This window comes from Onychostoma macrolepis, chromosome 16 (genome assembly GCF_012432095.1).
Source record: "Onychostoma macrolepis isolate SWU-2019 chromosome 16, ASM1243209v1, whole genome shotgun sequence".
Taxonomy (NCBI): Eukaryota; Metazoa; Chordata; class Actinopteri; order Cypriniformes; family Cyprinidae; genus Onychostoma; species Onychostoma macrolepis.
Window position 1 is genome coordinate 25,999,671 of NC_081170.1, and position 24,818 is coordinate 26,024,488.

The 24,818-nt window shown below is 36.2% G+C and overlaps 1 protein-coding gene across 3 annotated transcripts in view; it reads left to right on the plus strand.

Annotated features, from left to right (window-relative positions):
• Positions 1 to 24,818, plus strand: part of dnah5 (dynein, axonemal, heavy chain 5) — a 105,309-nt gene that overhangs the window by 74,796 nt on the left and 5,695 nt on the right. For all 3 annotated transcript variants that reach the window (XM_058746785.1, XM_058746786.1, XM_058746787.1), the window contains exons 61-76: positions 935 to 1,072; positions 2,165 to 2,300; positions 3,220 to 3,536; positions 4,212 to 4,367; positions 7,360 to 7,542; positions 10,239 to 10,482; positions 11,852 to 11,966; positions 12,421 to 12,611; positions 14,949 to 15,070; positions 16,217 to 16,366; positions 17,034 to 17,279; positions 17,412 to 17,631; positions 17,960 to 18,165; positions 18,581 to 18,784; positions 20,782 to 20,997; positions 22,188 to 22,400. In XM_058746785.1, the coding sequence (XP_058602768.1) occupies positions 935 to 1,072; positions 2,165 to 2,300; positions 3,220 to 3,536; positions 4,212 to 4,367; positions 7,360 to 7,542; positions 10,239 to 10,482; positions 11,852 to 11,966; positions 12,421 to 12,611; positions 14,949 to 15,070; positions 16,217 to 16,366; positions 17,034 to 17,279; positions 17,412 to 17,631; positions 17,960 to 18,165; positions 18,581 to 18,784; positions 20,782 to 20,997; positions 22,188 to 22,400 (3,057 nt within the window). The remainder of the gene's footprint in view (positions 1 to 934; positions 1,073 to 2,164; positions 2,301 to 3,219; positions 3,537 to 4,211; positions 4,368 to 7,359; positions 7,543 to 10,238; positions 10,483 to 11,851; positions 11,967 to 12,420; positions 12,612 to 14,948; positions 15,071 to 16,216; positions 16,367 to 17,033; positions 17,280 to 17,411; positions 17,632 to 17,959; positions 18,166 to 18,580; positions 18,785 to 20,781; positions 20,998 to 22,187; positions 22,401 to 24,818) is intronic.

A 24,818-nucleotide genomic window follows, 5' to 3' on the forward strand; every position in this document is an offset into this window, starting at 1 on the left:
AGCTCTAAATTTACAATTATGTCTACCACTGCCCCTGAAATATTTACATGCTTTTGGAATAGTAATAGCAAGTAAGAAATGATGGCTGTTTAAAAATATCAAACATTTCATGGGGCCTTTAAAATTGTAAATGTTTTTCAGATGTTCAAGTGCATAATTTAAGTTTATCATTGGCAACTTTACAGATGCACAGCTGCACAAATACACAAGATCCTTAATTCTGTGATCATAATGTATTGAAATGTATTTATTTATTTATTTTCGTGATGCATACTATATACATTTATATTTTCTGGATACGTATTTATACAGTACAGCGCAAAAATAATAATACTAAAAATAATACAAATCAAACATGGAATTTGAATTCATAAATGGTTTGTAATGTCAATGTGAAAGTTAACATCTTGAGGCTCTACAATGTCAACTGTAAAAAAAATTAAATAAAAAACACATCCAGTGTCAGTCAGGGCTGCATATTGCAATCACAATTACTGTGTGCAACTGTGATTTTGATTTATTTATTTATTTATTTATGTGGCCCATTGCATGTAATCCGATTGCAGCTCATGAATAGTTGTATACTGGGTCCAAAAATTTACACTCACCAACCACCAAATGTGAGTGAAAACCTATATGACAAAATAATATAATTATGGCATTATGATTATTGGAATAAATTGTGCAGCCTTGCAGTCAAGCAGACCTGGAGCTCTTAAAAAAAAAAAAAAAAAAAGACAAACAAAAACAGTTAACTGTATGATAAATGGCAATTGCAATTTTTAGCAGAAAAATCACAATTTGATTTAGAACTGCATATTTATAACGAAGTAATGCAAATGTTGTTTATCACGCCCAATTTTTTTTCTCTTTTTTTTTTTTGCTGCACAACAGTAAGGCTATCTTCAACACTGTCTTTCTTCATCATCCTCAGGCTAATCTGGCAGTGCAGGAGAACAGGCTGGCCATAGCTAATGTGGACCTCCAGAAAGCCCAGGCAGAACTAGATGCTAAGCAAGCAGAGCTGGATGTAGTTCAAGCTGAGTATGAGAAGGCCATGATGGAAAAACAGGTAAACAACTGTGGTAGATAGATTACAGCAGGGGTGTTCAATCCAGTTTCTGAAGAGTCAGTGTCCTGCAGAGTTTGGCCCCTAAATAAACACACCTGAACCATCTTCTTAAGGCCATCTTCTTCAGAATTACTAGAAACTTCCAGGCAGGTGTTTTGGCGAAGGTTGGCACTAAACTCTGCAGAACATTCGCTCTCCAGCAGCAGGATTGGACACCCCAAGTTTAGGGTCAAATCTGTGTCATCGTCATGACAAATGATCTACAAATAAGGTTTATAATTGGATTTGATTAGTAGCCCTAAATTAAACCAGAGAAATCACTGACAAAATGTTTGCTATTTATCTAATTTGCCTTAAATTCCAGCTATAGCCCAAAGAAAATGAATCCAGATTTCCCACTTTTCTAATTATTCTGTAAAAATGGTGAATCATCTGCCATTTAGTGCCTGAAGAAAATACCCAATCACTAATTTGCATTTTTGCATAACATTGAATGTAATGAGCAATTTTGTAAACAAACCTAAAACCATCTTGCAGATGAATCATTCAGGCTTGTGATCTGTGTGCCTCTACCAAATTAATACAAATCTTATAAATGGTTTGAAGCAAACATCAATGTTCCCATTCACAATGTATAATGAGCCTTGCTCATTGATAATTGTGTGATTAACACAATTGACTGACTGATCCTTTGGTGTTGATTTACATCAGGCCTAATCATACGTTCCTAAGAGAGCAGATGTTGACTTTACCAATGATCGAATTAAAATATGAATTGACTTTATGTAGTTTTTTCTAATTTACCTGTTTCCACACATTGAAAGAAGTGGGCATATTTGCAATTAAAATGAAGAAAGGTATAGTTTTTTAGTTTTTTATTTCATAAAATCTCCATACTTCCTGACAGATATCGCTGAAATGGGTGTCCTGAGAAACCACACCTGTCTATTAAATAAGGCAATGTGAATTTTGTTAGGTCACATTAAATGACACTGAAATAAACTGACATTCTCAGTCAGTAAATGTGAACAAGCACAGCTGCACAGTGTGCACAGTGACAGAATTCATCGTTTTTTCCCTATTTTCCCTCAGACTTTACTGGAGGATGCAGAAAGGTGTCGACACAAGATGCAAACCGCCTCTAGTCTGATCAGTGGGCTGGCAGGAGAGAAGGAGCGTTGGACACAACTTAGTAAAGAGTTTGCTGCTCAGACCAAACGACTAGTTGGTGTGTTTACATAAAACCTTTAGGCAATATTTCCTCTTTTAGAGTTTTTGCAATAACACAATTTGGTTGACTTTTTTTTTTTGTAAGTAATCAATCCCAGATATGCCTTTTTACCAAAAATGGAATTTTACAGACATGTAATGAATGAAATTTCATATATATCATTATTTAAATATAAACTGCAAAGCCAAGATATTATATCAGGAGTGCTTATTAGCAGTGTTTGTATTATTAGCAGGCAAGCATCACTATTACTGTAGCTTTGTATAACGTGGTCTCTACCATTTGTACTATGAAAAGTGATGTCAAATCGTAGGATTTAGTGATTAAATGTGACCCTGGACCACAAAACCAACATAAGTGTCATAAGTGATATTACTAATCAAAAAATACGTTTTTATATATTTATGGTAGAAAACTCACTAAATATCTTCACGGAACATGATCTTTACTTAATATCCTAATGATTTTTGGCATAAAATAAAAATGGATAATTTTGACCCATACAATGTATTTTTGGCTATTGCTACAAATATACCCCAGTGACTTAAGACTGGTTTTGTGGTCCAGGGTCACAACTCGTAGAAGTGATTAAACATACAGTACAATTTCCACCTAGTAGATGATAAAACAGGCAAAAAAGATCCCAACCTGGGCCATATCTAGGAACCAGATTGTTGTAGGAACCACCCAGAACTCCATAGAGCATGCCCTCATCCTGCACCATCTGTGGTACAGAAATGAATGATACCTCAAATCTTTCGACATAGCTACCATACAACACTCTAGCAACTACCTAGATCACCCTAGCAACAATGTGCTAAAAACATATAGCACCATATAAAACCATATAGCAGTGACATAGAGTTTCATCCTATTTTTTAAGTCTTAAATCTAATTTTACATTTCCCATGCTTAGGTGACGTGCTGCTGGCTACAGCCTTCCTGTCCTACTCTGGACCTTTTAATCAAGAGTTTCGCAACCTCCTTCTCACTGATTGGCAGAGAGAAATGAAGTCCCGTCGGATTCCTTTTAGGACCAATCTGAATCTCACTGAAATGTTAATTGACGCTCCCACAGTAAGTGAATGGAACCTACAGGGGCTTCCCAATGATGACCTGTCCATCCAGAATGGGATTATTGTTACAAAGGCTGCCAGGTTTCCCCTGCTGATTGACCCCCAGACCCAGGGAAAGATCTGGATCAAGAACAAAGAGTCCAAGAATGAGCTTCAGGTGACCGCTTAATAGGAATATGATTTGCGCAATGTGGTTCAATACATAATTTGAAGAGTACATATTGCAGTGTTGAAGAAGTTGTTTTCCATGTTAAATGTAAAGCAACTCATTATTGTACGTAGCCTGTAACTACAGCTAAGCTATACCAGTCTGAAAAATAATTAGCTATACTAATAATAACTACAATCTAAAAACGTGTTACAGTAAACCACCAATAAATCATGTAAACGCTATAATTTATATACAGTAAGTGCGTTAAAAACACAGTGATATATTTTTTGTAAAATGGTAATATCATGTTGTTTTTGTATATTGCTTTAGAAATGCTACATAAAATCCAATTTATCATGCTATACTGTCAATGTAAAAAGCAGCTTGTTACTGAAATGACTAAAAACATAGTCAAGATGTTTTTAAAATACGTTTTAATGTTGCTATTATATGTAAAGGTACAATAATTTGATGCAACAGGCCTCTGCATATTTAAAAGTTCAACATCTATATTCTTGCAAATCATGTTCAAATATAATTGAATATGCACAGCTTGCACTGATGCATGGTTTCTTTTTAAGAGGTCAGACCTCATAACAAATCACCTCCACCTCAGGTAATAGCTTTCCCCAGTAGCAGAACTTGAGCTGGGTCAGTAATGAGGTCTTCCTGTTTTCACAGATCACCTCACTGAATCACAAATACTTCAGAAACCATCTAGAGGACAGTTTGTCTCTTGGGCGTCCCCTACTCATTGAAGATGTTGGGGAAGAACTGGATCCTGCCCTGGACAATGTCCTGGAGAAGAACTTCATCAAGACTGGGTTCACGTATAAGGTATTTTTAGAAGGGCTTAACCCAGTGGTCTCAAACTCAGTTCCTGGAGGGCCACAGCTCTGCAGAGTTTAGCTCAACCAGCTCCAAATCACACCTGTTGGAAGTTTCTAATAAACCTGAAGACCTTGATTAGCTGGATCAGGTGTGTTTGATTGGGGTTGGAGCTGAACTGTGCAGAGCTGTGGCCCTTCAGGTATTGAGTTTGATACCAATGGCTTAACCTCCTGGGGTCGAGGTTGGATTTTTAATGATAACAGCGAAAAGAACTTAAAATGTTCCATCATTTAAAAAAAAAAAAAAACATCATTGTAATGAATTAAAAGGCACCATCTATGATTATAGTACACTTTGCTGTCCAATATATGTATTTATTTAAATTTTTTGTAAGCATGGTCACACTTTAGTTTAAGGACCAGTTATTAACTACTGTATTAACAGTGACTTTTGCCTCAATAAACTCCTAATCTGCTGCTTATTAACAGTTAGTAAGGTAGTTGTAAATGTAGGTATGAGGTAGGATTAAAGGATCTAAACTGTCATACAAAATAAGGCATTAATATATGCTTTGTACTAATAAACAGCCAATATGCTAGTGATATGCACGCTAATAAGCAAGTGTCAGGGCTTCTATGAGAGAGGACTCAAATGCAGATTGACTTATCACAGGTTTATTAACACAACAGCTGACAGGACAAGAGGAGGTGAGGAGGGGAGTGAACACAGTCCAAACAATAGGTAGAGATGTGACTAGAAGACAGGCAAGCTGAGAGAATGGCCGTCGAGTCCAACCCAGGATGACAGTAGGCCAGAGAGCAGTGAAGGCAGTGCAGAGCGAGACTAGTGGAGAACAGCGATGGCCTGACCAGAACACAGAGCTCAAGCTTAAACACTCGAGGCCTCTCAGGCACTGCACAGGTCTTGCTGCTTGGCAGGAGTAGAGAACGGCCAGGGAAGCTCAGCCTACAAGACAGGACAGAACAAAAACCAGACAAGGGTAACTGCAATACAAGACACAACGAGAGTAGGATAAATAGGTAGGACTACAAGCAACTAAAGGACACTAGACTCTACAGACTATGAACTGGGAAAAGCTCAGACACTATCTGGATTGATAGTCAGGTGAACTGGCAACAAAAGAGGGAAAGGGAGCACAATATAAAGGGAACAGATACATGAGGAACAGGTCACAACTCTCAGACAAACGAGGACTAATCAAGGGGGCGTGGTAACGGGTAACAAGGTGGCAGGAGGAGAGGAGCACATGGCAGACACAAAGACAAAGCCATGTGCTCAAACACAACACAAACAAGGAAACACTGAACAGGGATAGGACAGACAAGACTGTCAGGGGATTTCCCTGACAGCAACTAGTTAATAGTGAGAATTGGTCCTAAAAAAGTGTTACTATAAACATTAAATGCACCATTTCCATATATTTCAGGGACAACTATGAGGTATGTCAGATTAAATTACCAAAGCATGAAAACTAGCGATATTTGGCTCCAAACTAGCTAGTTAAACGTGCTTCCAAGTGTTTTTATTTAATAGATACATTTTGTTTAATTAATTATGGTGTTAACTGAATGTGCTAGACAATAATAAAATTACACAAATCAGAGTTTTAAATTGTATTTTAACATGTCACAAATTTGGTATGAAATACATTTAAAAATAAACGTATGATTTTTTTAAATTGCTTTTGTAATGTTTATCATAATATTACTATTATAGATTTAATTACTTTTAGAATATTTTGAGGATCACAATCAACAATTTCAGAAGGTTATGACACAAGAGTTTAAATGTTTTATTTCATACCTTATTTGTGAAAAATGCCAAAAGCATAATGATTATATAAAGGTATTTTTTTTCTGTATTGTGCCATCAAAATTTATCATATATAAATCAACAATATAGTGCTTGCTTGGGAGAAAATAGGGACAGTATCATTAAAGAAAACATCGTTGCCCTCAGCAGTTCCAGTCATTTTGAAAAAAAAAAAAAAAATGTCCTTCTCTTTCAATAAATGTATGCTAGGAAATGAACAAGATTGCTTTGCGTAATTAGAAAATACTGTGCATTTGTACAGAACTTATTATTATTAAGCTCCTTCTTCTCATTATTTTTGAAGTTCAATTTTAGAGCAGATGAGTTGTGATTGTATTCAACGTTCTCTCCGTCATTATGCTTTCTTGGAAAGATATTCATAATGTACAAAATCATAGACAAGTAGGACATAGCAAGTACTCTGAAAAAGCAGTTGTTTTACATAAGCTTAGAATTAAGATCATGAAAAAGGACATGAAATGTACAGATCCTCTGTGCTGTTCCATTTCCCAGTCGAGGTGATGACAGCAGCTGCTCAAGCTGTTTACTGCTAGTGCAGGACACGATTGTGAGTGACAGTCATGAACTTTTAGGCATCTTTCCTTGATCTCATTATCAAATTTCCAGTCGCTCTAAAAACGTGACACTGTTTCACCATCACAGACAGCAGCTGCTTCACACGTTCAGAAAAGAAGTGGAAATAGCAAGCTGCGGAAAAAGCTCTGACAGTTTTAACTAGTCAGCTCTATTAATACAAAGGTGCGAACACCTGATCACACGTTTTATATAGCAGAGTCTGAATGGGAGACATTGACGTCATTTTATCATTGTCAAACCACTGCATAATAATCAAATCACAGCCCTGTGCATTCTATTTCTGCTAATTGGCATGGAAATAAAATGAGTTACTCCCTGTTGAGATAATCGGCATATCATTTTAAACAACTTCACCAACACCTTTTATGTTAGGAAGGTCATTAACACAGATCTATTTAGTAACTTCTCTCTAAGGCTCTCTTAAGAAGCATCTTGAGATATTGAACTCTAGTGTGAACTCTAGTCATCCTCTAGTATGTCTTTACTCTTCAAATACTTTGTTTTCATGTTGATGTCAGAGCAGCTCTTCACCCGGAGTTTTAAATCTCTGACTCATTCTTGTCATCAGGTGAAAGTAGGTGATAAAGAAGTGGATGTAATGAAAGGCTTCCGTCTCTATGTGACCACCAAGCTGCCCAACCCAGCATACACTCCTGAGATCAGCGCACGTACATCCATTATCGACTTCACCGTTACTATGAGGGGCCTGGAAGATCAGCTTCTGGGAAGAGTTATTCTCACTGAGAAACAGGTGTGGGCCCTTTGAAAATGGGCGTAATAATGATCTGAAATGTGTTTTGGGGGGCTATTTTAAACTTCTATAGCTTGACTTATGAATAGCAATTAGGTGATGTAACATTTGACCATTAGTCCTTGCTGAAAGGCAGGTAAGTGGCCACTACTAGCCACTCACCGCTTGAGCATCATTCAGTCTACTGCCGAAATGACCAGTGGGTGTTTTTAAACATAAATAGACTGTTTTTCTTTTTCACATTTGTAAGTCACTTAGGTTAATTGTAATGTAATTTTAGATAATGCCTGATTTGCAATGTGAAATTGTGTAAAGCCATGCTTTAGAAAAGGCTACTTAACCATTTTGGCAGTGCATTGAAAGATATGCTTTTTTTTCACTTATACCCTGGTGTTCCTCATGAAGGTCCCTGTGGTCCTACATGAGAAAAAAGAGAAAATCTCAAAAACATGTTTGCACAGCAAGCCAGAGAGAGAGTGCTTTGGTCATTTTTAGGGTCACTGGACAAAGAGCGTGAATTTCATATCTTTGTATACTAAAAGACTACTAACATTCAACATAGCAAGTAGAGACTCAAGGGTTTTATCTAACAAATCTCTGTTGTTTCATCCTCAGCACTGCTAAAAAATATTGATTCAAGAATAATGCATTAATTTTTAGAAAATGTAGTACTACTACAAGTATAGCCAACCTTACCCAGAGTCACACAGTACTCGATACATACTATAAAGCAAATCTCAACTGTTTGATTGTTATATCGACAAATCAACAAGTGTATCATCAAATGTAAACTGTATTATTGCCCACTGATATATTAATAACTGCATATATTGCTGGATATAATACTGGATATAGTACCTCTTATTTTACTTGCATACATTATACCCAAGTAAAGCAATATATACTATAGCAAATCTTGGCTATGTTATTCATACAGTATACTTGCTTAGGACGATATATACAATATGTACTGGTCGATTGTCACAAAAAGTATGTATGTATCGCCCAGCTCTAATCTGCCAAATAAAGCATTAGGGTTAGGTTATAAGTTATTATTATTATTCTTATAAAAATATTGCTCATAGTTAGGTCATGTTAACTAATGCATTGGCTAATGTTAGACCTTATTGTAATGTGTTGCTAATATAATAAATAACATGATATACTGTAAAGCTGCTTTGAAACAAGGTATATTGTGAAAGGCACTACACAAATGAATTTGACATAGTATTGTTTGTTTTTTATTCATTAAGGCTGAACTAATTTTAGTGAAGTTTATTCTTAAAATGAAAAGAAAGATAAACATCAAAAATATCACTGGAGTTTTATGGTGCTTAACATAGAATATACAGTATGTGCATAGCACTTCAAATTGGAGGCCACAGCTATGTCAAGCTTAAGAAGGAACTAAATCAAAGCTACGGGTATCTTGCAGTACTGCACATTGTTATGGAGAATCGCTGTCATCTCAGCTCATTTCAACCTAGGACAGTCAGTTGGGCTTTGATAGCGCCTGCAGATTCCCAGGTAGAGAAAATTAAAGTGGCATTCAGAACAAATTCACTACTGGACATTGATTTGTCAATCAGGAGCAAGGGCCTGAAACCCACATCACCTCTTTACACTCAGCCTAATAAGAGTACAGATCCACATGCCGCCCAGATCTGAATTATAATAGCTTCATGGCCTCTCCTGAGGCTAGTTAGTCATCTCTGCCTGATGGGAAACTGAAAAGGTACAGCAAGCCAAAAAAGCATTTGACTGGTAATGCAAGGATTGTGAAAGCTAACCGAGCAAAATTGACTGCACACTATACTATCATACTATTCTGAAGATGGAAAATTAGGTATTTAACTCAGGTCTCGTGGCTCAGCACTTTGACACTGGTCTGTTATCTCAGCATTTTTATGTCAAAGGCTTACTAAACTGCATTAAAATATGTAATGTACTGTGTATTTACCAGAGAACATTTCCACTCAAGTACCTTTTACAGAGGACGTGTGTGTGTGTGTGTAGTAGAAACAGGAAATGGCTGTTGACATACCTTTATATGTTGCTGGGTTCTATTCAAATTCAATTTTTTTCAATATATGTTTGACCTTTTGTAAAACCCTGAAGGTTCAAAGTCATTTCAGTTAAATTATTGCAAAATATTGTTTTAAACAAAAGTTTTTAAACATTATATGACAAATAATGTATTTAAAGTGTTAATACATTTGTGCTGTCTGAAAAAAAGATAATAAATCTTAATCATGTGAATGTTTTATCATCATGAAAATAAATAAATAAACACTGATTTATAAATGAAGCCTCAATAATCAGGCCACCTTAAAATATGCAGAAAAGAATAATGTAGGATTGAAATGTATTACTACCGCATAATCAGATTTTAATATTTTAGAATAAAGATAACCATAATTGATATTACAGTATACTACTTCAATGTGATTTTCGGGTTGGGCTCCAAAAATATCAGTATGAATGAAAAGAAGATCAGGCTGTATAACCCCAAAAGAACATTTTAGACAGGGTTAAATGATTTTTTAATGTGTTTGTGTATTATGCGTACACTGCAAGTGACATAAACAAAAGCAATTAAATCGTTAATCACAAAAATGTGTATGCCAATTAATAGCCAAATTATAAAGACGTTTGTGTAGTGAGAAATGACTGTGTGGTGTTTCTGGATTTGTCAGGAACTGGAGAAGGAGCGGACTGACCTGCTGGAGGATGTGACGGCCAATAAACGCAAAATGAAGGAACTGGAGGATAATTTACTTTTTAGGCTGACTAGCACGCAGGGCTCCCTGGTGGATGACGAGAGCCTCATCACAGTGCTGGGAAACACGAAACGCACTGCAGAAGAGGTCACACAGAAACTCCAGATTGCTGCTGAGACTGAGATCCAGATCAATGCGGCCCGTGAGGAATATAGACCCGGTGGGGGCTTAGAGCTTGTCTTTCATTTAATGGTTTTTTTAGTGATACATGGAGCATGGAGCATTTTTCCTTTAGTGATACATGGAGCAGTTGCATCCCCTCTAGTTTATTAGTCTTTCAATGTGACAATTATCAGAATAACCACAAGCTATAAAACTTAATGTAATTAGAAACCTTTGATCCAGTTGACGCCTGTTACAAATATACATCTCAGATGATCCAATCAAGTGTACAAACGGACTGGCAAACCACTTCAGAGGTGGTCAGAAATATTGTACCAAAATGCTCCTGACAATGAGCAAACACATGCCAACTGATCTTTTAATCAACCATTGCTGCTGATTGAAATTCTTTACATTCCCCCCTTTTTTACGACTGAAAATTAAAAAAGTAAAATTTACTGTACTGTCTAGGCTTCATTTTAGATCCATTTGGTTGTTATATCCTAATTAATTTAATGATTGCACAAACTATGCGGTAAACATAATCTTTTATTGAAGATTTAATGTCACACTTGAGGCTCGGTCTGATATTATGGTATCCATATTCAGTGAAATCTATCCTTCAGATATGTGTGCACCCACTGGCAAATTTGAAAAGACAACTTAAAACGTCTTGAAACTTTTCATTGTGACAGCCATTTTACAATTGTCTGATTTTAATTGGCACACAAGACTGAAACTAAACTAAACTAAAAATGAATTGTTCTTCCCAAGGTTAATAGTTTTGTCAGTAATGTCTATTACTGACATTGCATTTGTTGAAAGCTGTGTAAAAACAGTGGAACAATTCGACCTCAGATGCTTTTACAAACTTTTCCTACCAACCCCATCATGCTTATCAGTCATTGCGACCACACCATCTGTTTAAAAGCCTACGCAATTTTTCCAATCAAGGCTATTCTGTGTGAAATAGCGATCCAGGCAATGGAAACACTCATCTGTTATCACAACCAAAATGTTGGTTGATTCATCGATTTGAATAGCAAACGAGGGGCTTGCATGCACTCTTTCTAAAACTGCCATTGTCCTTGATCATCTCAGTCAATTTTTAGGAACATTGTCATGGAAGTTTGGATTTTTATAGCAGCACTTCCACGTGGTACCTCATGACACAGGCCTAGCATGAATGACCAATCAGAAACAAGTATTTCAGAGAGCTGAGCAGTAAGAAATCACTGAAGAGACTCAAAATTGCTTGAGAAACCCTGGTTTTAATCATGCAGTCAGACCCAGATGCAATAAGTCACAAAATAAGACCCTTCTTTCGAGGTTCACTGACAAAGGGGCCATGTCTGGTTGAATCTCAGATGGATGTTAATACCAAATGTAAACAGGGCCTTTGTTGACACCTTCTTTTCTGTGTGTAGTTGCCACAAGAGGAAGCATTTTGTACTTCCTGATCACGGAGATGAGCATGGTGAACGTGATGTATCAGACCTCTCTGCGCCAGTTCCTGGGCTTGTTCGACTTGTCTTTGGCCAAGTAAAACTCATTTGTCATTTCATACCCCGTTTAAATTAGTTTCTCAAAATGGCATGAGACTAAACTTCTTTCTTGTCTTTATCACCCAGTTATCATTTCATGGAGTGAAATGTAGACTTGAGGTATGGGCCCCAGATGTTTATTTTTTTTACTCTGAACTAGTCCCAGTCAGATTCTGTATGAGATACAGTATATGGTCTAATTCAGACTGGGACAAATTAAAATAAGGCCAACATGGTGAACAAACCCATTTGAGGCCTATACCTCAAGCCCATATTGTACTTATATTGACCCCACCATGAAATGTTGGCTTGGCGATAATAAAATGTACATTCACATAATACTGATGTCATAACATGTCCATGTGAGATGTGAACGTACAGTGACTAAGCTTCTACATGAGTTCGTTATCAGTAAATCCTTTCTAATCTTGTGTCTTTCTCTTGGGGAGTAGGTCCTCAAAGAGTCCAATTACAAGCAAGCGGATCGCCAACATCATCGAGTACATGACCTTCGAGGTGCACAAGTACGCAGCTCGGGGTTTGTACGAAGAACACAAATTCCTGTTCACCCTGCTGCTCACTCTCAAGATCGACATGCAGAGCAACAGGGTCAAACACGAGGAGTTTCTGACCCTCATTAAAGGTCAGAAAGCTTCCCGGCTCCCACAAGTCTCTCTCACTCTTTTTTTTTTTTCTCTGTTTTTCTGGCCTGGTCAAAATCTTTCTCCTTCTTCTTCAGTTTCTTTGTTTTCTAGGATCTTCAGTAAGTGAGTAATCGGTCTACCAATGTTCTTGGACAACAGTTATGTACAAGTCTATGTGACTTGCTGCTGAATTTTGCAGTACATCTCAAATACATAAGTTTAGACACAGTTTATGTATTATATAATGGATATATAAATCCATTATTAATGGGTTACAGAGAGAGGTGTTAAGGCAGTCTGTTTGTGTAGCAGGTTCAGGAAGAGCTGAGCAGCAGGAAAACATCAGGGCTAGGCTTCTAGAGCTATTAGTGTGCTATGAATGAGGCACAGAGGTGTCCTGTGACACTCTGTGAGGTTGACTGCCAGTACATATGATGATTTACAAGGCTGACGCAGTACATTGTGTGGTGCATACTTCCATGAATTGAGACATAAATGTAGCCACATCTTTGGAAAGAATGTTCTTGGTTTATTCACTGATCTATTATAGACCAGTGGGTTTACTACAATATGTGATATATTTCAAAAGTATAGCCAAAAGACATTGCACATTAATATGAGACTGGGGTGAGGATCACATACTATAAAATATACAATTTTAGCTCCTGTTGTGGCCGTGTAAACCTGGCAAACATAGCAACATTCAAGTGGTACGTGAAAGAAAAATATATATGGATATAGACATGCCTGTCTACAGTGTTTGCATAGACCATAAATTAATTCTCTTAATATTGTATTTCCATCACTCCAGGACTATTTAGAAAACTTGACCACATAGCACATTGTTGTACGAAATAGGTCTATATAAATTCTTTAACAAACTGCTTTTGCTGTGGAATGTCTATAGAAGTAATTCTGCGGTAATCAATAGCATGCCACAGATGCTGCCGATATAGCTTAACTTGTATTGGGCCCAGAATTAAGAGCAAATTCATACATACAGACAGTGACAAGAGACTGTAATTTCTGAATGGTATATTAAAAAACATAGTCTTTGGTATATTGAGATTTCAAACCAAAAGCACAATAACGAGAGCAGACTGTGGATTTGCCATTAGAAGCTTTTGTGAATACCTTTTTGTCTGGGTCACATGCTTTCCAAAATCATATTTAATGGCTCTTTGCAATTTGTGATCTGTACATGTTGTTCACAAGGAGTCCTTGGTGAGTCTGCAGACTGATGAACTACTGTGTGATTATCATGGTGGTTCATATGGTTTTGCTTCGTAAAAGCATCAGATCCGAAATTTAATCACTGGGAGATCAGGTAGCCTTGTGGTCAGAGAAGTGGCCCATTACCTAGAAGGTCGATTTGATTCCCTGTGCTAGCAGTGCACGTCAAGCCAGTTAATACCATTCTGCTCTTTAATGCACTCTTGTGAGAGCCACTTTCCCCCTCTTTGCTGCACTGTAGTTTGTCTCAATCTGTTTTAATAAGACGTGAGCTTTTCTTGAGATCATAGTGAGATATTGTATTTGCAATAAGAGGTTCCTACGAATGTACCATTGCAATTTAGTGTTCCAAGAACAGAGAAGAACCTCTTTGTTTAGGCAAGATGATTGTAAGAAAAAAGGTATTTTATTAATTCAAAAATAGGATGAAGTCAATATTTCAGTTAACTATACTCAAAACAAGGCAAGACTAAACCCAAAACTCAATAAATAACGAGTATAACAAACAACAATAAACAAGATGTGAATACAGGAGTGTAAATTCCACAGAGATCAGTATAGGAGACTGAGAATAGTTATAATACTTTTTGTTTTAACATCTGTAATTTGTTTAAATTTTTTTTTTTTACTCAACCTCTGTTATGTTTTATTTTTCCAAATTTATCTGATAGTACCCCAAACTCTAACTCATTTAAATTCAAACCGGCAAAAAAAAAATTACATTCAGTAAACTGTGAATCAAATTATAATTATTGTTAGAATATTACTTGATAGGAATTTCATTTCCTTGCTGAATTTCTAAGTTGTAAATTCTTACAAATGGAGCTAATAAGAATATAACTTTAATAAATAATAATGGTTTAATAATATTGTTTATTGTTATTTCATATTAATCTACACAACCTTACTGTTTCACGTAATACTTAAAAAAATAATAATATAGTATATTAAGTCAGCTGGTATTCCATTCTGAACATAGTCAACAACATGCAATAATAGCTTCAATAAACAAACAAACAAGCAAACAAATAAATAAATAAAACCTCATAATAAGAACAAGGCAGGAAGCACTGCATGTGATCTATTTTCTTGATGTCGCCTAGGAGGTGCTTCACTGGACCTGAAGGCCTGTCCACCCAAAGCTGCAAAGTGGATCCTGGACATAACATGGCTTAACCTGGTGGAGCTGAGCAAGCTGTGGCAGTTCTCTGACATTCTAGATCAGGTGTGTGGTCACACTTATACACACATGGTTTCTTAAAGGATCAGACACATCAATGCATGAAATACACACACACACACACACACACACACACACACAGAGTATCTGTCGCTTTGAGCTCCCTTTCCTCATTAAATCTATCTCTCTGCTCCTGCTTTGCAGTAAACATGTCAATATTTGATTCATCTTGTCTACACACACACACACAGAGGCACAAATACATTCACAGCCACTCACATTGACGGCTGATTGGCAGGCCATGACTGCCCAGGGGAACTTCATGCTCAATGCAGTGTGAAATGAGCTCACTTTGGCAAACTCTAAATCAATTACTTGTGGCTGAAAGAAATCAGATTAAAAGCCTTTTGTTTAATTAACCATTTCTGGAGCACTGCAACTACAGGAAAACTGTTAATCCACACACAAGACTGCATTATACAATATATGTCATGACATACCAGAAATCCATGCTATCCAAGGCTCATTATGTTCAGTCTTTGCCTTTGAATGAATTTTGATTAGACAAAACATTCAGAATATTTTTATTTTATGTATAGTTTATTGAACTGTTGAAAGTCCAAACCATTTCATTGTTGATGCTATATAATACATGTATATTAAAGTATTATATATATATATTAAAAATAAATCTAAAATAAACATTTTATTTAAATATAAAAATAAATATAAAAAAATACATTATAAAATTATGTCATCATTTACTCACCCTCATGTTCCACACATTTCAGGCCATAAAAGAATATATTTTGAGAAATGACTCATAAGAAGTTTTTTGTCCAAACAGCGAGAGTCAATGGTAACCAAAACTGAGTGGTTACCAACATCTTCAAAATATCTGCAGAAGAAAGTCATGCAGATGTCAAAGATAGCATAATTTTCATTTTTGGTTCAACCATCCCTTTATGGTTCAGTAAATGATATGAGGTCATATTTTTTGACTCTTTTATAATAAAAAACATATAAAAGTGTAAATCTATAAAATAAACAAAAATGCTGTGATTATCAGGTTTTAGAGTTGTATACCACCCCACAGAACATGACAACTTCTCAAAACAATTTCATGTCAGCTGTCCAAATAAGTATCGGAATCATTTACTTTTGTGTACATGTGTGCATGTGCATTAACAGATTGCGCGTCACGAGAAACAGTGGAAGAGCTGGTTTGATCGAGAAGCACCAGAAGAAGAACCAATCCCAAATGCATATGACCAGGCTTTGGACTGTTTCAGACGACTGCTTCTTATTCGATCCTGGTGTCCAGATCGAACCATTGCTCAGGTATGAATGCAATCATAATGAAGCCAGTGTGACAATATTTTTTATGACAGTTAATGGTGGTTTTTCCCTTTCGGATGACAACAAAACTTTAACTGAATTGAGTTGGATAATATTGTCTTAAGTAGAGCTGCCTTTGAACTAGTTTCACAATTGATGAACTCTGCAACAATAGCACTGCTACTGAACTGAACCGAATCAAATTTGAACTAAATTGAGCTGAATAAATTTCACTATTGTTTTCCTTAGAGCCTCTTTTTAGATGAAACTAATTTGTAATTGATGAACTTTGTAAGATCAACACTGCCATTGAACTGAACTGAATCAACTCTAAACTGAATTGAGTAATGGTACTACTGTCTTCTGTAGAGCTGCTTAATAGCTGAATTGAATTTGTTTGTAATTAATAAACTTCGTAATATTGACTCTTTTATTGAACTAACTGAATCAACATTGCACTAAATTAAGCAGAGTAATATTTTGTAGAGCTGCTTTACATCTAAAATTGAAGTTACTTTTTAACAGTTGAATTTTACAACACAGTTTTTCTGTTCATTTCTGTAAAACTGATTTTAACAAATCACTATATAAAGAAATCACTATATAAATAAATGTGATGACTTTTAATTGCATCAGGCTAATTACTTGTTTTTTATTGTGTAATTGAAAGGCACGAAAGTACATCATGCACTCAGTGGGGGAGAGATATGCCGAGGGAGTGATTCTGGACCTGGAGAAGACCTGGGAGGAGTCGGACCCTCGCACTCCTCTCATCTGCTTCCTGTCCATGGGTTCAGACCCAACAGACTCAATCATAGCCTTGGGTAAACGACAGAGAATTGAAACTCGTTACGTATCAATGGGACAAGGGCAGGAAGTTCATGCACGCAAACTTCTGCAGCACTCCATGGCTAATGTATGTACATACCATTTTTTATGTTAAAACTTGCTCCTGTGCCAGCTTAATATATTCAGAAACAACAATAAACCATTCCTAGGCTGATTCCCCTTTTTTATTATTTATTTATTATTATTATTTTTCTATTAGGGAGGCTGGGCTTTACTTCAAAACTGTCATTTGGGTCTGCATTTTATGGATGAACTCATGGATACAATCACAGAGACGGACAGCGTTCATGACACCTTCAGACTGTGGATGACCACTGAGGTCCACAGACACTTTCCTATCACTCTCCTGCAGATGTCAATCAAATTTACCAACGAGCCTCCCCAGGGACTGAAAGCTGGACTTAAGAGGACTTATGGAGGTGAGCCTGGCATCTCTGGATATTTAGTCTTTCTTCAGCTGTCAGTTTTCCATGACTCTATGTCAAGCTCAGGCTATCTTAGAAGCTTTTTTATTTTACTCTGCCTGTTTGAGATGAAAGATTCAACCATCACTTGAGGCCATTGATGAATTAGAAACATTAATGGAGCTATGTAAATCTGGGCTGGATGATTATTTATAGAAGAGCCTCATTATTCAAAGATAATCAAGTTAATGATCTGTCAGTTTCATGAATAAAAAGGTATGAGTGGGTTGTGTTAATGATAACAAAAGTCTTGAAATTGGTGTTGCCTAATAATATCTTCCAGGTATCAGTCAGGATCTTCTGGATGTGAGTAACATGGTCCAGTGGAGGCCCATGTTGTACGGTGTGGCATTCCTCCATTCCACTGTCCAAGAGAGGCGAAAATATGGACCTTTAGGTTGGAACATTCCATATGAGTTCAACCAGGCAGACTTCAATGCAACGATACAGTTTGTCCAGAATCACCTGGATGATATGGACATCAAGAAGGTGAGAGTTGCATTATGAAGCAGCAGTGTTACTGGCGTCACGATTATGAAATAAAAATAAAATCAACCAAATACATCATAAACACAATCCAGCATTGTTTGCTTAATCTGTGCTTTAATCTGTGATTTAAAGATAATTTATATAATTATACACCTTTAATCTTGTCACACAAACTCAAAAAACATGGAGTTCATTATGAATTATGTGGATTCTAGTCAAATGTCCTTCATCTACTTTAGTATTGAAGTATGACATGAACATATCTGCTTTTTCCACCTCTGTGGGAAAATCCTTTTACATAAATTGTATGAAACAAAAGTATATGATCAACTGTCAACTCTGTCAGGGGTCTATGCAAAAAGTTTCCAAATAGACTTAGCACCTGGCATTTTAATTTGAATGAGTATTTTTACAGGGTGTGTCCTGGAACACCGTACGATACATGATCGGCGAGATCCAGTATGGTGGTAGGGTGACTGATGACTATGACAAGCGCCTCTTGAACACCTTTGCAAAGGTGTGGTTCAATGAGAACATGTTCAGCCCTGATTTCAACTTCTACAAAGGCTACAGTATTCCCAGATGCAATAGCGTGGACCAGTACCTCCAATATGTGCAGGTGAGATACAAGGTTCCAATGAAACTGCTCATTTTGTCCCTTTGGAGTCAGTACTATTTGTTATACAGGTTTTGTTACTAGATAGATGTGAGAGATTGAGGTGAGACAGTGTGTTGGCAGATAGACAGTGGTGGTGTCTTACAACGCTGTGGGCTGTTGGCTAGTCAGATTCACAACAGATTGGCACCAGTAAACATTTGCAATAAAATCAGCCAATACTGAGAACCAATACTTAAAAATAAATAAATAAACTGCTCCAACAAATTCCCTGTTCATCCTCTAAATTAGGCAACTGCTTTGCATAATGAAAAGTACCTTGCCATAGAAGTGTATTGTATTTACATTTGCAATCATAAACTGTAAATCTAAGTGTCTTTTTCTCACTCAGAAGTCTCTGACAATCATGTTAGCAATGGGCTTAACAAGAGCAGACAGTAAATGGTAATATACTGTACAGGTCTACCAACAGCCCTCTTTTAGCAAATGAGTTGGGGCAAACATAAAGTAATTAATATTCATGACCCAAGTCGCATCTGGCACAGTTTGTATATGCTAACAGAAAGTGAAGACCAAAAGAGAAGTCTGACAAAAATATGTCTTTATACTTCCAGTATAAAAAAGGCCCATCTTTGTCAACTGTAATGTCATCAGTTTGTTTGTATATGTGTGAATAAAGCTGATTCATCAGTAATGAATCTACCTCATAATAGTTATTCAGGTGCCAAGAGGAACATAACCAGCCTTAGCCCAATCAGCCCACTGGCCTTATTCCAGTTGTGCATTAAAAGCAGTGAGTCATGTAAAAAGCAGTGGTGTCCTCATGAGAGAAATAGTACAGCTGCCGGCAGAGTACGGCTGATCTTTATTCTGTCTGAACTGATTGTGATGGATGTTTTTAGCCCCAACTCACAGCAGGATGATTCTCTTACACTCAATGACAAACACGGTTCTTGGAGCCAGTCTGTGCAGTCACAGCATACACGCCACAGCATTGTTCAGTGTGTAACACACAATGCTGTTATCACCATTAGTGAATGAAACCACATACAAAAGCTCCTTGAGAAACATGCAAGATATTTTGCTTAAAAAAAAGAAAGAAAAAAAAAGCATGTTACACAAAAGCAAAGAGGGGCATGTTACACTAGCTTTCATTCAGCTGTGCATCTCTCTAAGCACATGTTGTCTACTGGAAGCTTTGTGTTGAATGGAAATTATGATGAATGAATGTATAATGTGTGATGACTTGTATAGCTGGTACACAATGCTGCATGCATGAATTAATCAACTAATAAACAACTTTAATCAGGATTGCTCTTCAAAAAGGAAGAGAGATGTGGGAAAACATACATCCATTTATCAAAATCATGCAAGATGGTTTAGCTTTCATAGCTAATGAGAGTAAGCTCTTATAATGGTTGTTGATATCATATGGAAATTGATTCCAAGACAGTTTACAACTTTATTATTAAAAAATTTAAATTTAGAATCCAATTGTAGACCTTTAAACTAAAAAAAAATGAATCATGCAAGCATAGTTTATTAATTATTTGCATCTATTTTATATTATTTAAAAATATGAACATTGTTTAAATATGGTTAGCTGTGGACCAAGAAAGATGCAGTTAGTTAATGTATGTGATTGAAATAAATTGGATTTACTGATGATAAATTCATATCCTGGTTGTTGTGTATTTAGAACATTTGCTTTATTGGTACTATTAAAGAATTCTCATTCAAAATGTGTGAAGGGTTTGCAAATTAATGACAAAAGATGCATGAATGGGGAAAGTTGCTGCAGCAGACATTAGACAGTGGATTGAATAGGGGATTAGAGGGATTAATGTAATTTTTGGGGCCTTCTAGATAGATAGATAGATAGATAGATAGATAGATAGATAGATAGATAGATAGATAGATAGATAGATAGATAGATAGATAGATAGATAGATAGATAGATAGATAGATAGATGATCTGTTTTTTTTTCTCTCTCCTGCAGGGTCTCCCCACATATGACACCCCTGAGGTGTTCGGCCTCCACCCAAATGCAGACATCACCTACCAAAGCAAACTTGCCAAGGACGTACTAGACACTATCCTTAGCATCCAACCAAAGGACAGCTCCAGCGGAGGCAGAGAGACCAGGGAGGCGATTGTAGGTCGGCTAGCAGATGACATGCTGGAGAAACTGCCTCCAGATTTTGTACCATCTGAGGTAAAGCTTCAGACTGGGCAACAATGATGCAGCAAAATTTTGTATGGTTGATGGAGAGCTCAGAGCCCAATGGGAGCAAATGGCCTTTGCTGTCTGGAGCTCGAGTCCTAAGGGGACATTCTCAGGGTTGACGGATAGTGCTGAGGTCACAGACTGCCTGCACTAATGCATTTTCTTTTTTTAAGGCTCACAAATGTTCTTACACCAAACTGCAGGTGCTTATGAAACATATAGGCAGTAATTGGCTGCTACTCCCCTCTGATTATCTGCAAATTAACAAGGCAGCAGGAAAAAATGTGCCTTAGGGTGCACAAGGGCTTTTTGCTTTCATTATCTCTCACAACGGCGAGAAGCAGATTTGTCTCAATCATGAGTGTTCCTAAAATATTTAAAACTCAGTTATGGAAAAAAAATCACCATGCCTCGCTTTCTGAAAATGTTGTAACTATATTATTATAAACAACTGGGAAAAAAAGAGTTGCTACATGTAAATAAAACAGTGTGTTCTCTGCAGTGACCTGACAGTCAACTGAATTCTGAAGTGTTTGTGTACATTTTCTATTGAGATGAGTTTTACAACTTCAGACATAGGCCTACTGTATAAACAAGCACTTTTGATATTTAAAAGAGCTTTTTCAGGAGCTAGATCATGGTGGTGAATAATAAAGTATAATACTACTAATAATAAAGTATGCCGGATTTTAGTAGTCTGCTAAATCCTCAAAAAGCTAGGACACAGACTGGTGAACTACGCCCATGCAAATTGCATCTGAACTAATATTTGTTATTGTCTCCACCAGTAGATTAATAATAAGTCAAGTCAAGTCAAGTCACCTTTATTTATATAGCACTTTTAACAATACAGATTGTGTCAAAGCAACTTTCCAATATCAAAATAGGATAATAGTGTCAATAATGTAAAATGACAAGATTAAACACTCAATTTTCAGTTAAAGGCATTTCATTATTGAATTCAATTATGTCATCGTCCAGCTCAGTTCTGTTTAAAGAGTATCTGTGCAATCAGGTTGACGATAAATAATACCTTCACTGAACCAGATGCTAAAATAATGCATATGGCTTAAACAATGCTATGCAATGCAATACAGTCTTAGCAAATGTTCTTAGGGTTGAGCACTTGTAAAAAACATCGTACTTCATTATTCATTCAAATTGCTTAATTTATCCAGGTCAGAGAGAGATTGATAAGCATGGGTCCCCTTCAGCCCATGAACATTTTCCTGCGGCAGGAGATTGATCGCATGCAAAGAGTGATTGTTCTGGTCAGGAACACGCTGAGTGACCTGAAGCTGGCCATTGATGGAACCATCATTATGAGTGAAAACCTGCGAGATGCGCTGGACTGCATGTATGACGCCCGGATACCTGCACGCTGGAAAAAGGTTAGAGGTCGTTGCCTGCCTTTGAGATGCGTGAAATGTGTAGGACATATAATGTACACACCAAAAACATGAATGCTTCACTTGTTACTGCCCGCACATTAAAGTTACAAATTACATTGTTTTATAAACAAGTTTTATAAAGAGTCAGTTGATTATACATCTGTTTTCATTATTAAAATGTAATTAAAGCATTAAAAACAGAATCCAGAAAGAAAAAAAAAAACAGAATTTTGAAAAAATGTAATGGATTTCATAAGGCCCATAAAATGTGAGGAAGTTCAATATAATGACTTGCCCATAATAATCCCCCTTTTTTAAAAATTTTTTTTTTTTTTTATTTAATTGGCATATTATGTTATTTCATGTGCTGTCATGTGTGCATACATACCGGTTGGACAATTTAGCTTTGAACTAACATTTTGGAGCCATTTATATATGTTTTATAAATTATATCTGTTTATCAAACCCTGAGGTTCCGGGCTCAAGCTTAGCAAACAGGTTTATATAACTCCTCACATGAACTACAGCCAAGCAGCACAACAGCTTCATTTAACTCTGCTTTTCATATGCTACTCAAGCTTAGCTAATCATAAGCTAATTGATAATACTGCCTTCTGAATAACAATCAGGCTGTAACTTACCCTGCATGCGCACGTGTGTTGACGTGAGAATTTTAAGTATCTGTTGCATTTGTTTATGCATACAGTATTTGCTTTATTAGGCTGTTTTGTACCTTCACATTTGTACCTATCCACCAGGTATCCTTGGTCTCTTCTGTCCTATTTGGATAATAATTATTTCTGACGGGGATGTCTGTAAAAATATATTTGCATGTCATCTCAGTTATAAAACTCATGTATTAGGATGACCATTTATTCACCATGGAGGAGCCCGTTCTGTGATACTGTGATCCTGTGAACCCGGGAAACAAAATGTTTATTGTTATTGCTTGTTATCCAGTTATTGCTTGGACAATTAATAAATTAAAATTACTTTAGAAATGTAGTAGCTCACAGATTACAAATTACCCTATTTAAAATGTAATAAGTAGTGTAACTATTTCAATTACTTTATTAAAGTAATGCAACTGATTGCATTTGATTACCTTTTGATTACTTTTCTAAATTTATAACAAATGTTTTCAACTGTTAATCATCTTGAAACATTTAAACCAGGCAGGGTTAACCTCACAGTAGTACTCAACACTGATTACTGTCAGACTTTCTAAATCCTTCATCACTTGAATTAAGATTATAATAATTTAATTTAAAGCACAGCCACCAGCACCTCTTCTTACTTTGAGATGATTCTGAGGTTAAATACAGATTCAAAATGATAACAAGAAATAGTTTAGTAGCTATGATACTATTTTTGAAATCAAATATTTATATAGTTGACAGGAAACACTGGCATCTAACAGTTAATCTTAAAAAATTAAAGCATATACATAAATCCAAATAGGAAATAAAACAGTTATCGAATAAGCATGTGTCCTTCTGAAATATTGGTCTCATATTTTAGAGCAGTCAATGAAAAAAAATATCAGATGTAACCCCCTTTGTAATCGTTAAAATTTTATAGATATATATTTATTTATTTATTAAAGATTTTTAAAAATAAGATATTTCAAAAATAGGAAAATGAACCCGCTGGAGTTTAAGGGCTAGCTTTACTAAATATAGGCAAATTATCATGAGACCGCAATCCCATAAAAGTGTCGATGGGAGTAGAAAGTTCTGCGGGGGATTTGCTGGCAATGTGCAAATTAAAGAACACAGACGTGCCAGCTCATTTCCATAATGACCATTACAATCTACCAAGAGCAGCACAAATTAGCGTGGGGCCAAAGATAATCAGGTGCGGGAAATCTGCTAATAACACAGGTGCAAAATTGGTTAAGACATGCTTCTTTGTGGCGTTAAATAATGGTGAAAATACTAATAAACTGACTACCACAAAGTAAATCACCTTACATGGTTAATTTAAATACTCTTCTCCCATCAATGTTGTGCCTGAAAGGGAAACCTCTTACAAATGCATATGCAATGAAGTAATTTTCATCACTAATTTTTCACTGTGTATTTTTAGTAAGTCCTGACAGTAGTTTTTTAATGCCAGAAGAGGGTTTGCGCTGGCTGTTAGTAAATCTCCTAAATGTCACCCTTATAACCAACCAATCTGTGTCAAAACATGAAAATGCTATTACTTTTTGTATATCTTATCAATGAATGTAACATGCTAATTTATGGAATGAGTGCAAATGTGATCGGAGAGTTTCTGAGAAGGGCAACATTTTTTTGTGAATAATGACTTTTTTTTTTTTACCTGTTTCTCACACAAAGACCTGTTTGATATATATATATATATATATATATTTTTTTATGGTGGTTTTTACTTGTTTTTATGCTTGATAGCCCA